The sequence below is a fragment of the Onychomys torridus genome, chromosome 21 (genome assembly GCF_903995425.1).
Source record: "Onychomys torridus chromosome 21, mOncTor1.1, whole genome shotgun sequence".
In the NCBI taxonomy this organism is placed as follows: domain Eukaryota; kingdom Metazoa; phylum Chordata; class Mammalia; order Rodentia; family Cricetidae; genus Onychomys; species Onychomys torridus.
Genome location: NC_050463.1, coordinates 16,065,877 through 16,080,220, shown reverse-complemented (window position 1 = coordinate 16,080,220; position 14,344 = coordinate 16,065,877). Strand labels below are relative to the sequence as shown.

At 39.6% G+C, this 14,344-nt stretch overlaps 1 protein-coding gene across 1 annotated transcript in view; it reads right to left on the bottom strand.

Moving 5' to 3' along the window:
* Positions 1-14,344, bottom strand: part of Fbxo11 (F-box protein 11) — a 78,446-nt gene that overhangs the window by 8,215 nt on the left and 55,887 nt on the right. The window contains exons 8-14 of the mRNA XM_036171347.1: positions 13,599-13,705; positions 13,406-13,517; positions 13,212-13,318; positions 12,994-13,131; positions 4,560-4,777; positions 2,775-2,860; positions 1,385-1,479 (exon numbers count right to left, since the gene is read on the bottom strand). Of these exons, the coding sequence (XP_036027240.1) occupies positions 1,385-1,479; positions 2,775-2,860; positions 4,560-4,777; positions 12,994-13,131; positions 13,212-13,318; positions 13,406-13,517; positions 13,599-13,705 (863 nt within the window). The remainder of the gene's footprint in view (positions 1-1,384; positions 1,480-2,774; positions 2,861-4,559; positions 4,778-12,993; positions 13,132-13,211; positions 13,319-13,405; positions 13,518-13,598; positions 13,706-14,344) is intronic.

The following is a 14,344-nucleotide window of genomic DNA, read 5'->3' as shown; positions in this document are numbered from 1 at the left end:
ATACTGAAAATGCCTCAGTTAGCAAAGTCACTACCAATTTCTGCTGTGAAATTTCTCCAAAATGTTAAGGGCTCAATGTTACCAGACATTTCACCACTGTTAGAAAAAACTGAAGACCCAGGTGGCCATTTCATTTGAAGGCTCTCGTCTGGGGTGGCGGCAGTGGCTAGAGTTTACATATTGCTTGTATAGAATTTCAGACTCTACACAAAGTAGTCACACTAACACAATTCCAGGTTAACAAAACAGAGGTTAACAAAACAGACTGCCGATTAGTTGCTATAATTTTAGAACACACTATTCGCTCCCAGAAATTCTGTCTTTAAAGGTAGCTGAGGTGGCTAAGGCAGTATAGGCACTTGGTTCTGAAGCTTGATTTGAATGTGATGCCTGAGACCCACATCGTAGATGGGAAGAACTCCTTGAACTTGTTTTCTGACATCTCCATTTGAGGAGTGGGATGTATCCCCCCCCCATTAATTAAAGAAGGTTCTATCTCCTATGTTACTTACACATCATATCTAGAAGTTATTCATATATACAAAAAAAAAGAACAAGACTAGTATTTATTGTACATACTAAAGGTACAAATTCATAATCCAAAAGTTGAATGTAATCTTCTCAATCCTGCCTGAACCCCTCACAGGGGGTTTTCTGTTTTCATTTCAGTCAGTTCTAGTATGGAGCAAGGCTAGCCTCAAGTTTATTTTTTCCACTTCAGGTATCTACCCCCTACTCACCCCAGGGATTCTTCCTGTCTGACTCCCCAGCAGTGGGATTACAAGCCATCACACCTTTTTGTTTTTTTAGTGGGTTCTGGAGTTCAAACTCACGTCCTCACGCCTGAATGGCAAGCGCACTGCCACCACAGCCACTGTGCAGCCACTGTGCAGCCCTGCTCTCAGCCTGTGATTCTCCTGCTCTAGCTCTGTGCTGAATTACAGGCCAACATATCCAAGCTCCCTCGCTTTTTCTTTTCTGTTTTTTAAATGAAAGGGTTGGGACTTTAGTAGTATTTTCATATAAGGCTTGAATACAAGAGTTAAGAGAAACAGATGCTTAGGAAGATGCACCCAAGAGCATGCCTGTAGGCTTTGATGAGTAACGTTTTGTGGTTTTCTCCTTATTTCCCTATTTTTTGAGGCAGATCTCACGTTGTCCAGGCTAACCTCAAATTTGCTTATCAGCTGACAATTATATCTTGAGCTTGTTTCTGGTCCTCCTGCCTCTTCCAAATCCTGGGATTATAGACTTGGGCCACTAGGCCAAGTTTAAGTGGTAGTGGGAACTGAACCTACTCCAGCTAAGCACTCTACCAATGAGGCATCTAGCCAGGGGCCTTGATTTCATGCATACATTTACATAACTATATTCATTAGCTTACCACATAAATCCCACCATGTTGTCCATCATGAATTTTGTTATGTCGAACAATAGGACAACTGTTTGTCCGAATCTGAATTCCTGCTAACGCATTGCCTATTTAAAAATAAAATTTACAATATCAATGTAAGGATTTTACATCAAGCAATAGTAACAATTCATGTACCAGGATTTTATTGAGCATTACGAGACAACACCAAGAAGACTAGAGTATAAGTAGATATAGAAATGTTGCAGTTAGATTATAGAGATCAAGCCAGGCCGCCAAGAATTCATTTCCAATGTGACTTTGAACCAGTATTTTGGACTCTTCATGCCTGTTTTCTGATTACCAACTAGAGGTATTTAATAATATGTACCACACAGAACTGACGTGGACAGCATGTGTCTGGCACACAGGTTTGCTGAATTAAAGCTTTAGTGGGGAGTACTTCCCTTCTCTACTGAGCTCAAAGTAGACTGCACTTCAACCAACATAGTTTATTATTAGACATTTAGTGAATGTAAAAAAAAAAAAAAACAAAAAACCCATACATACTCCTTAAGACTAGGGTCTCATTTCTCTTTTCCTGTGGTATTTGGCACAGAGCCTTTGTATATCGAACACTGAATATTTAAGTACCAGAGATTAGTCTTTGAGAATTTATTCTTTTTAAAATGACTGGGTTTTTTTTGGTGTGTGTGAGTATTTTGTTCTCATGAATATTTGTGTATCATATACACTCTAAATATGGAGTTACAGTTGGCTGTCGGTGCTGGGTCTTGAACCTGGGTCCTCTCAAGAACATGTGCTCTTAACCACTGAGCCATCTCTCTAGCCCTTTTATTGAGACTTTAAAGATCAGTCAGTCCTCTCACTTAGATAGTTCAGCATCGTCTAGTACTAACATGAAGAAGTCAGGCTGGTCTCACTGTCATGGTCCCTGCAGAAGAGCAACAGCCATAGATCAGCACTACACCATGGCTGTGGCCTCCACAAGGCCACAGAGTGATAGTGTGTATGGCAAGCTGAGGCACATCTGGCTCCATGGCACATTACCAAACACACCAAATTTATATAGGACATGATCTGGGAGGTATGTGACTTCATACCCTAGTGCACTATGAAATTGCTCAAGATCTCCAAGGACAAGCAGGTACTCAAGTCCATCAAAAAGGTGGAACACACATCCAGAGGAAAATCTGAGCAATGTACAGGTAGCCTTGAAGAGAGTAGAGGCCAAAAACTGAGCCTGCCTCACCTGTCCCCTACCTCATTCAATAAATCTGTATGTGTCCAGTGTACGTACACACGTACACACACACACACACACACACACACACACACACACACACACACACACACAAGATAAGCTAATGTGTAAGTTTAATATAACAAATCATATGCTTACCATAAATGTCATTTCCTTCGATAAGGCCTCTTCCATCACCAAAGATGTACACTCCTCCTTGATTTCCATTGAATATAGAATTCCCCCTATAATGTGAATTGATTTTTAAAAAGTCATATACTTAACAAAGCTTGTTTTAGACAACTATATAAGATTATTCATGGTAAATTAAAAAAATCATCTAGCTTCTATGGGCCTAAAGTTTGTTAATTTGTGAAAAACTGCTGCCTGATTAGGTATTTCTAAATTCTTTCATTATCTAAGCTGAAAAAGCATTTATTTATTTATTTGTTTATGTTTATTGTGCAGTGCTGAACTAATCTAGGGCCTTCTATATTGCTGGGTAAGCTCTGAGCTCTATCAGCAGATCCGAAATAATGTTCTTTTTGCTGTTTTGATTTGTTTTAGTTTTCAAATAGTCTCACTATGCAGACAGTTGGCCCCAAACTTGCAGGGCTCTTCCACCCTCTGAACCCCACGGGACGGTACTACAGGTGTTTGCCACCAGACCCAACACCAAAATAGTTTTGTAAAACATTCCCTTGAAACCCTCAAAACATTTTCTTTTAGCTGGCTTAGAAACATGTGACGAGGTTAGGAATTTAGCTCAGTGGTAGAGCGCTTTCCTAGCAAGCACAAGGCCTTGGGTTCGATCCCCAGCTCGAAAGAAAGAAAGGAAGGAAGGAAGGAAGGAAGGAAGGAAGGAAGGAAGGAAGGAAGGAAGGAAGGAAGGAAGGAAGGAAGGAAGGAAGGAAGAAAGAAAGAAAGATGTGATGAATATTAGAAATATTTTTTCATAAAGCCAACAGACAACTTTATAATTAAAACTAAATCAGCTAGGCATGCTAGTACAAGCCTTGAATCCCAATACCAGGAGGCAAAAGCAGGTGGACTCTGAGAGTTCAAGGCCAGACTGGTCTACATAAAGTTTGAGGTCAGTCAAATATACAAGGAGACCAGAGACCCCATTTAATAAACAAAACAAAAAACCTTTATGCTCTGATTAAATTATAATAGCTCTGTACTATAAGACTGAGCAATGATGCTACAGAGCAAGATCCAGGACAGGCTCCAAAACTACACAGAGAAACAACAGCAACAGCAACAACAGAAGACTTGCTTTAAAAGTTTGCTTGCTTTCTTACTGTGACCAGACCTTTGTCCTAGGATCTTTGAGAGAATCACCTTCCTCAGTTACACTATTTGCTGTCTTTCATTAAAAGAGAGAGAGAGAGAGAGACAGACAGAGACACACACACAAAAAAAGGGACAAAGGCATGTTTTAAGAAGGTTACAGACCTATTTAACGACCTATAACACGAGTCATGAACAACCTGTGTTAACACCCTATAAATGTGTGTTTTGCCTACAGCTGTGTCTGTGTGAAGGTGTCAAATTCCCTGGAGCTGGAATTACAATTGTGAGCTGCCATGTAGGTGCTGGAACTTGAATCTGGGTCTTCTGGAAGTCAGTGCTATAACCACTGAGCCATATCTCCAGCACCACACACACACAAAAGTATTTTAAGCCAGGCAGTGGTGACTCACACCTTTAATCCCAGCACTCGGGAGGCAGTGGCAGGCAATCTCTGTGAGTTCGAGGTCAGCCTGGTCTACAGAGTGAGTTCTAGGACAGCCAGGTAGACAAGGAAGTCCTACCCCCAAACCCTCCTACATCTCCCATCCCTGCACCAAACAACAAAACAAAAAATAATTTTTAAGAGTTAAAGTTCACCCTCTTTTTTCAGGAAAAAAAATCATCCTATATCTGTAATTATACAAATACCTTATTGTTGGGTCACTATTTGAGGTAATCCATACACCTGCAAAGTTGTTTGCATAGATTTTATTCTCTATAAATTGTCCTCTTCCTTTTTCGTGGACATATATTCCTCCAGTCTGCCCATGGTGAATTTCACATCGAACCACTGTGGGATTAGCATAAGCTTTTACTTCAAAGCCTGCTATCCTGTTTCTGTGTATGTTGCAACTTTCAAAGTAACCCTGAAAAAAAAAAAAAAAAGTTAAAATCTATATGTAAAGGCTACTTTCTAAATAGAAATGAAAAATATGCACTAAAGTTCAAATGACAATACAGCAACACTATGAACTTCCTTTACTGTCAATGCATTCAATGGTGGAAAAGAAATCGCTTAATTGTTAATGTCCTTTAACAAAAGGCTGAAGTCACTAAAGAAAACACATGATAATTGTCTTTAAAAAAAAAAACCACAATGAATTGGGGCTAGAGAGATGGCTCAATGGTTAAGAGCACTTGCTGCTCTTGCGGAGAACCTGGCACAATAAGCTCAACCTTCTAGAAGGTGACCTGCAGTTAGGTGTAATGGGCTCAACTTTCTAGAAGGTGACCTGCAGTTAGGTGTAATGGGCCCAGCATCCAACCCTAGCAACTTTGGAGGCTCATGCAGCAGGATTACATGATCTGATCCTAGCAGTTCTGGTTAGCCTGCATCAGAGAAGCCTAGTCTCAAAACCAATATTAATGAACAAAATATTGACCTAAAACAACCGTTAAGTATGGAGGTCTGTGAGTAGGCAGAGAAAGGAGGATGGAGAGTCAAGGCTGGCCTTGGCTACAAAAGACGTTTGAGATCAGCCTGGACTATATATATGAGACCCTGTCTCAAAAAGCACTAGAAAAAACCAGAAGGTTTATTCATCCTAACCCAATGGAACTAGCCATTTTTGCTTTAAAATATAGTGTAAAGAAATACATCTATTTTTAAGATACAACTCCAGTATAAACATAAAGTAAAGCCAAACTGTAAAATGAATTTGTACAGAACACTGTTTTGTAACATAAAACCACAAAAGCCCTAACTATAATTTTTGATGTAAAATCATCTTTATTACCACAAAGAAAGAAGTACAAGAGACTCACATGAGGCCTCTCCAAATTAAAAAAAGAACCAAAGTACAGCTTTTAATTCCAGACCTCAGAAGAATAAGGCAGGAGGATCTTGAGTTCAAAGCTAGCCTAAGCTACATAGTGGAATATTGCCTTTAAGTAAATAAGTAAAACTGGAGGAAAAAAGAAAAAGAAAAAGGCTATTTTCACTGAAATCAACATCCACAACCCAAATTATAATTTATAAAACATTTGCCAAATGTTGCATGCTCTGGATAAAGAAGACACTAAACTGATGCTACCTCAGAATGTCCTTAGAGTCTAGCTCTCCACAGAGTAGCGAATGTTCCTAAACTGAGTAGATAGCTATTAAACTTATAAACAGTGTGTCTTTCTGAAACTCCCACTGGCCGGTAGTAAGACTGAAGGTTGGGCTGGAGAAACAGCTGGGCAGCTGAGAGCCATGGCTGCTCTTCTAAAGGCCTCATGTTCGATTCCCAGCACCCACATGGTGGCTCACAACTGTAAGGGATCTAACACCCTCTTCTGGGCAACATGGGCACTGCACACATGTGGTACAGACATACATGTAACTGAGATGAAGGGGGTGTTTAGGAGAAATGAGCTGCTGGTCCTGTTCACAGTAGAGTGCTCCTCTCTCATGTGTGCACCAAAACCAACCCAACCCAGAAATAGCAAAACAAAACAACATTTCTCTTCCCCAGACCAAGCCCTCCAAGTATGTGGGACTTTCAGGCAGCTGTGTTTAGAGGCATGGTCTCTGGAAAGTGATTAGGACTAGCTAGGACCACCAGGAGGAGCCTCTACAACTGAATACAGGCTGCTTGATAAAGAACAGGCAAAAAGGCGGGTAGAAACATTCATGGTTTTTGGCCACATTATACTCTGGGTCATTTTGGATTTCTGATCCCAACAAGGCTGTCCCCAAATGCACGACTTCATCCTGGGCCAGAACCCTGAGTGAGAACAAGCTTCTGTGTAATTATGTTCCCATCAACATAAAGCAGGCTAGTACAAACAGGATAAATGGACAAATAGCACAGGAGGGTAAGTAATACTTTTTTTTTTCTTCTTCTTCTTCGAGACAGGATTTCTCTGTAGCTTTGGAGGCTGTCCTGGAACTCGCTTTGTAGACCAGGCTGGCCTCGAACTTACAGAGATCCATCTGCCTCTGCTTCCTGAGTGCTGGGATTACAGTAGTGCGCCACCACCGCCCAGCTGGTAAGTAATACTTCTATCCAAGTATTATTTTGTTGTTTTAGCTTTTTTTATTCATGTTTTTAGGGTTATGGCTGTGTACCCCAGTTGCCTGAGTGCTTGGGTTAAAGGTATGCATCACCATTCCCACAACCTACAGTGATAGTTAACAGAAACAATTTATGCTTAAAATGTAAATCTGAAGTAGGAAACTAAGAAGTGATTCTTTCTGGGTTAAAACTTACACTTCCAGCTGGGTGGTAGTAGAGCATGCCTTTAATCCCAACACTGGGAGGCGAATCTCTGTGAGTTTGAGGCTAGCCTGGTTTACAAAGTTGAGTTCCAGGACAGCCAGGATTATTATACAGAAAAACCCTGTCTCCCAAAAAGTAAGCAAGCAAGCAAGCAAACAAACCCCAAACCAAAATAACCTTATACTTCCAGGGGTTTGAGCACAGCTCAGCAGTAGAGTACCCATTTAGCATGTTTGAGGCCTTGAGTTCGTACCCTAGCACCAACACCCAAATGAAAAACTCCAGCACTTGGAAAGTAGGAAAAAAAAAAAAAAAAAAAAAAAAAAAAAAAAAAAAAAAGCAGGCATCTAAGGTCATCCTTAGCTACACAGTGAGTTCGAGGGCAGTTTGGGGATACATGAGAATTATTTCAAACAAACAAATTGTCCTCTGACTTACACATGTTCTCACACATACACACACTCTCTGTAGCCCATGTGTACTGTGTACATACACAATAGTAAATAAATTTAGGCTTCCTATTCAAAGTGGTAAGAAATGAAAGGGTGAACATCAAATTTAAGAAATAGACTCAATCTATCATAGGTTAAGTTCAGAATTTGGAAGAAATGTTTCGGAATTCTATTAACAATCTGACACCTCTCCTTTAATCATTATCTTACAAAGAGGAACAGTCTTCAAACTGGGCATGGAGATGCACACTCTTCATTCTAATTCCATTGTGCAGATTTTTGTGTGTTCAAGGCCAGCCTGGTCTATATGGAGAGTCTAGACAAACAGTAAGTTAACATTCTTCAATGCACTGAATATAGGACAAAAGGGAAAACACTCTCAAATTGTGAACATCACCAATAGATTTGAGGGCATGAAGAAATTACTCTTATTTACTCTGTTTTAAAAATCTGTTTGTATGCGTGTGCTGCACAAATAACCATCTCCTTTTCTGAGGCAGGGTCTCTCACTAGGACCCGTGTCTAGTCTGGCTGATCAGAGCCCAGGGTCCCCCTGCCTCTTCTTCCCCAGGACCGAGATTACCTAGCATGGGTCACCAGGTCACCACTACACCTCTTCGTTTAAAAATTTAAAAAAAGACACTGGGATCATGCTCCAGTGCTCAGACCTGACCATCAAGTGCTCACTACCAACTGAGCCGCCTCACTGTCTGAAGAGGAACACTGGGAGAGGAACAAAGGTCCCCCTTTCTGATGCTGGAAAAACCCAGGGTTTCATGTGTTCTACCGCTTAAATCCCAGCCCCAGAATCCTAGCTTTTGAAAGATAAATGCTAAAATATTTACACAATAATGCTGTCTGGATTGTATTAATCCCAGTAATGCTCAATTCTGTTTCAGAATAATCCAGAAATAAGGAAACGAACACAGCATAAACAAGGAGGCAGTGAGAACCAAAACTGGATCTGAGAGATCTGCAGGCACATTAGGATTCATTACATTATTTTCTCTACCTTTGTGTATTTTACAACTGTTTCATTTAAAAAATATTCAAAATTAAAAATAAAAACCACAAAATAAAGTGACAGAATCCTACAAAACAATGAAGGGACTGCAGATTTTGGAAAGTCACACCACTTTGCAGACTCAGCTAAGTTCAAAGGTAACCAACAGGTATTTTCAAGGGGCAGAAAGTGAAACTCCAAACCTTTAGATTCTTCTAAGAATGACGGATTGGGGGGAGGCTAGCTGACAAAACCCAGACACATGTCAAGAATGAACCAGAATGTAAAATTCAGGGAGTCATGGGACATGGGAGAATATGATAAACACATACAAATCACCAACTAACTGTAAGAACATAAATGTTTTCAGCATTTACAAAAGAATTTATAAGGTTGGAGAGACAGCTCATCTATTAAGAGCACTGGCTGTTCTTGCAGAGGACAAGAGTTCAATTTCCAGCACCCACATGGTGGCTCACAACCATCTGTAACTCCAATTCCAGAGGATGATGCCCTTTTCTGGCCTATGTGAGCAGTGCACACGTGATACACATAGACAAAACACCTGTATACATTAAAAAAAAAAAAAAAAGGGCTATGCATGTTCAATCCCAGCACTCAGGAGACAGAAGCAGGGGGATCTCTGTGAGTTTAAGGGCCAGCCTGGTCTACAGAGTGAGTTTCAAGCCAGCAAGGACTAGTGAGGCCCTGTTTCAAAAAACCAAACCAAACAAAATCCCACAAAGATTTAAGAATGATAGGATGAAGCTTTAGTTGAAAAGTTTATTTTTATTTTTTTCAAAATACGGGAGCTCAAACACACAACTAACAATGACAAACTCTGAAGTTGTAGCAAAACTTTTCATTAATTTATTTTCTTTTAAGCCAAAGTTTAAACAAATGTTTTTTTTAAAGTCAAAAATAGAAAATCCTTAGGGTGTTTGTATATGTCAGGTAAATTAAGCACACACATGTGCAGGGGTAGCAAGCACATGTTTGTGTACAAATGTATAGGCTAGGGTCACTATGGGTGTTTTCCTCAACTTATGTCACCTTTTTAAAGAAAAAGATGTGTTTTTATTATGTGTATCAGTGTGGGGCATGTACACTTGAATGCTGGTGCTCTTGGAAGCCAGTGGCGGCACTGAGTCTCTTTTGAGCTGGAGTTGCAACCTCAGAGCCCTCTCTCCAACCCTCTCACCGAACTCAGAGCTCACAGATTCGGACAGACTGGCTGTCCAGTCAGCCTCGGTTGCCACCCTAGGACTGGGATTACAGGCAAGTAATGCAGTGCCCAGTTTTAGATGGGTTTCGGGGATCCAAACTCAAGCTTGTACAGCATACACTTTACACACTGACCCGTCTCCCCACCCTTAACATCTCCTGTGACTCATTTTAGGAATATAGGGATGTAAATTCTAGGAATGCAATAGACACAGAAAAGGATAACTTCAAAAATGAACAATAAATATGAATGTATTTAAAGGTAAGTGACAGCCCAGGAATGGTTTAAATGTTTATTTCGATGTGCTTTGGAGCTCTATAGAAAAGTTACCTGGAATAGGATGTGACCAACAATTATGAGCTGCCAACAAGACAACAGAACTGGACTGGAAGAGCACAGCTCTAAAGAATTTTAGATTGTGTTACAGTACTCAAACAAACCCAAAGATATGATGGCAAAGACACACTGCTTTTCCCTCACAAATTTAATTATTTAGAAAACCTCTCATTAACCCTAATGGAACTATCAATCAATTTAAAATGCTGTTATAATACTTGTAAACCCAAATGTGTAAACACCTCAAAACCCTGCCTAAGGGGTATAAGCTGTGGAGTAAATTACTAAAGTGAACTTTAGTAACTATCACCACAGATACTTCGTAAATGAGAAGCTTGCACTCAGGCCAAATTACCTTTGTACCTCTAATCATTTGTGAATGAGAAACAAGTATTCATAAATATGATACTTGAATTGTATATAACTTCTGGACACAGCCTAAAGAAAACACAGGCAAACTATCAGCATACAGCTCCATGACAAAATGAAGAATTCTATTTAGGACTTATTAGCAACATGTCTCTCCAAGGGAAAACAACTTCCTAATAGTCTTGTTTCAATGTCCTTGGTATAATTATCCAAACCCCTCTCTATCTGTCAGTAAAAGAGCTACAGTCTTATTTTTTTTTTTTTTTTAAGATTTATTTATTTATTATGTATACAGAAGAGGGCACCAGATGTCATTACAGATGGTTGTGAGCCACCATGTGGTTGCTGGGAATTGAACTCAGGACCTCTGGAAGAGGCTCTTACCCTCTGAGCCATCTCTGCAGTTCCTACATTCTTTAGTAACTTTGATCTCTTTTTCCAGTTAAGGAGTTGCTGTGACGCGCAGGCTGTCCTCAACTCTGAGACCCTCCTGCTTCTTCCTCCTGAGTGCTGACACAGGCATGCACCACGTACCCTCCTCCCCATTCTACTTTTCGTTCTTTTCTTCCTAAGACAGGGTTCCTCCATGGAGCCCAGGCTGTCCTCGAACTCACAGGGATCCTCCTGCCTCTGCCACCTGAGTGCTGGGATTAAAGGCCTTCACTACCACTGCCCTGCCTCTACTTTAATTTTTATATACAGACTCCAGCCACAGCCTGAATTATAAGTGGATCAGTTTTCTCAGTTTATAGTGGTAAAATGGGTGAACTGATCTAGGAATTTAGCTTCTGACCTAAACTCCTTAGGACTAATCAGCATTTGAAAAATGTCACTCATCACGGCTTAATTCATCTAGGATCTGTAGGTTTTTTGTTTATTTGTAGGGTTTTTCTTTTTTTTTATCTAAAAGACAATTTTTCTTTGCCATAGACAATATGCATCTATGAACCCAATGTTCTCAGGTAGTTTAATTAATACATAACAGCAATCAAATCTCAACATAGTCCTATTTGTCACCACTTTCCTCCAATTTCTTGAATGCCTACAATACAAAATGTTGGCAATGCTGCATGAGAATCTGAAAATTACCTCAAGAAAACCAGACACTAATCAAAAGAACATCTAAATGAATATCTACAAATATCTGCCGCTGTTATTGTCTACTGAAACAGTGTCTTCCTATGTAGCCTTGACCTGCTTGGAACTTGCTATATGGCCCAGGCTGGTCTTAAAATTTGTGGTGATCTTCCTGCTTCCACAATGTTGGGATTACAGGCATGTGCCATTATATCAGTCTGCTATTAAGACTATTTTGGAAAATGACCTTAGAGAACTCAAAAGTCAAGTCTAGAAAATTATGTAAAATAAAGAGCCAAATTTAGATGCTCAGTAATTTCTGCCTGTTTTAGAACTGATATTCTGTTATTTATATTGGCTTTGAATTTATGAAAGTTGAAAGATGGTTCTGTGGGTTTTTTTTCTTCTTCCCTAGCTTTGTTCTATCCAGGGTTGGCCTTGACTCCAGAACTCCTTGCTTCTACCTTGCAAGGTTAGGATTATGGGATATTGGTATATGGTATACCCTGCCTAACAATTTTTTTTTTTTTTTTTTTTAAAGAAATAAAATGGGGGTTGGGATTTAGCTCAGTGGTAGAGCGCTTGCCTAGCAAGCACAAGGCCCTGGGTTCGGTCCTCAGCTCTGGGTAAAAAAAAAAAAAAAAAAAAAAGAAATAAAATGGAAACCAAATTAACAATGAGAGGCTGGGCAGAACACTTGCCTACTACTACTATTACCCATGTCCCAGGTCTGACCCCTCAACACTGCTCTCTACCAAACAAACAAACAAACAAACAAACAAAACAAACAGAAAAACCTAAACAACTGAGACTGTTTCCAAAGTAAACACATTACAGGTAAGTTGTATTAGACTCACTATGCTGCCGATCAAAACTGCTTTTCTTTGGCCTCATTTTTGGAAATCCTTATTGTACCTGATGTGGGCATAGAAATCCACACAAACACACACACACACACACACCCTCAACAACAACAACAAAAAACCCCATAGGTTCCCATTTGCTTTTTACCTACATTCAGACTTGAGAACTAACTACTGGATTAAACTTCAAAGAGCATTATCAATTCTTGATGAATTCTATCACAGACATATTTTTCTGGGCACATGAATTTATAGAATGAATATTGTATGACTTTAAGAATATAATAATAATTACAGGTGGCACACGCCTGTAATCCTAGCACTCGGGAGGCAGAGCCAGATGGATCTCTGTGAGTTCAAGACCAGCCTGGGCTACCAAGTGAGTTCCAGGAAAAAGGTACAAAGCTATACAGAGAAACCCTGTCTCAAAAAACCAAAAAAAAAAAAAAAACAAAACCAGATTATAATGATATTCTTCAACTTGGATAATCTGATGAAAAATAATGAAATATTAATTGGCAGAGCCAGCTTTTTATCTTAAAAATAAACCTTACCATGCCATGATCGAATGTGAATACACCAACATCACGTCCATGATGAATGTGATTCCGTCTAATAATTGGGTTTCCATGATTTTTAACCCAAATCCCAGCTAATGCATTATTAGAAATTTCATTATCTTCATATATTCCCTACAACAATGAGAAACAAACATTAGTGAAGTTTCAAAACAATTAATTAAAAAAAAAAAAGTCCAAACTACCAAAAATACCTGTGCATGATCTGTTATATAAAGTCCAACATTTTCACAGTCACTGATGTTACAATGCTTGATAGTGGGACATGCTCCTTGACCACTAACACATACTGCAGAACCAACTATAAGAAAAATTATGTATTCATTAAAAACCTACCGAGGACCAAGACAATGGCTCCACTTTACACAAAGCATAAGGAAACACAAACCTGTGCATGTACTTCGGATGATACAGTGGTCAATAATGGGGCTACAGTTTACTGTGATCTCTAAGCAGTGGTGTGCATTGTGGTGCTGAGCAGATTTGTCGTCAGGGTTGAACTGAAAAGGAGAAATTGTAACTGAAATAACAGCTACTGCATTACCTAATTCAAAAATGTTTCAAGATGGAAAATTTCTTACTCTTATTGTCATATATCCAACATAAGCATCTTCAGAACCTTCCATAAAAACAAAAGTTGAATCTCTAGTGTTTTCAATGATAACTTTGTCTGCAACTTTCCCAGGCGCTGTAGAAGACATTTGAAGCACACAGCTTTATTCTATTCAACCAGTGAGGTGTTTGTGCAGAGAATACCCCCCGGGGCAAGCCCTCAGTGTCTGGCTCAGGACAGCCTCAAACTCAAGGGCCTCCCAATTCCTCTTCCCAAGTGCTTGGGACACACCTACATCACCATGTCCAGCTGAGAGGGAACTTTAAAAAGACATTAGTTAGTATTGGACTGGAGAAATAGCTCAGTGGTGAAGAATACTTCATGCTCTTCTAGAGGACCTAAGTTCAATTCCCAGTTCCCACACCAGGTGGCTCACTGCCTGTGACTCCAGTTCCAGGGGTCTGGCCCTCTCTTCTGAACTCCATACACACATGCCCATACTCAAACACACACATACGAATCCATGAATTAAAAAGATATCAATATTAAGCAGCAAGACTAATAGTGATCTTTTAGTTATATGCTTCATTTGTATTTACGACAAATAATTATTTGATTAACACTAAACCCAAACTCATGTATAGTAATACTTCTGGTAAGATTCAACTATAAACAGTATAAATATCAAATGCAGTAAATATTAAGAAATAAACAGTCACCACCAGCAGCAGTAGCAGAAGCAGCAGCCCAGGAGAGAGAAAAGATCTCTTCTTT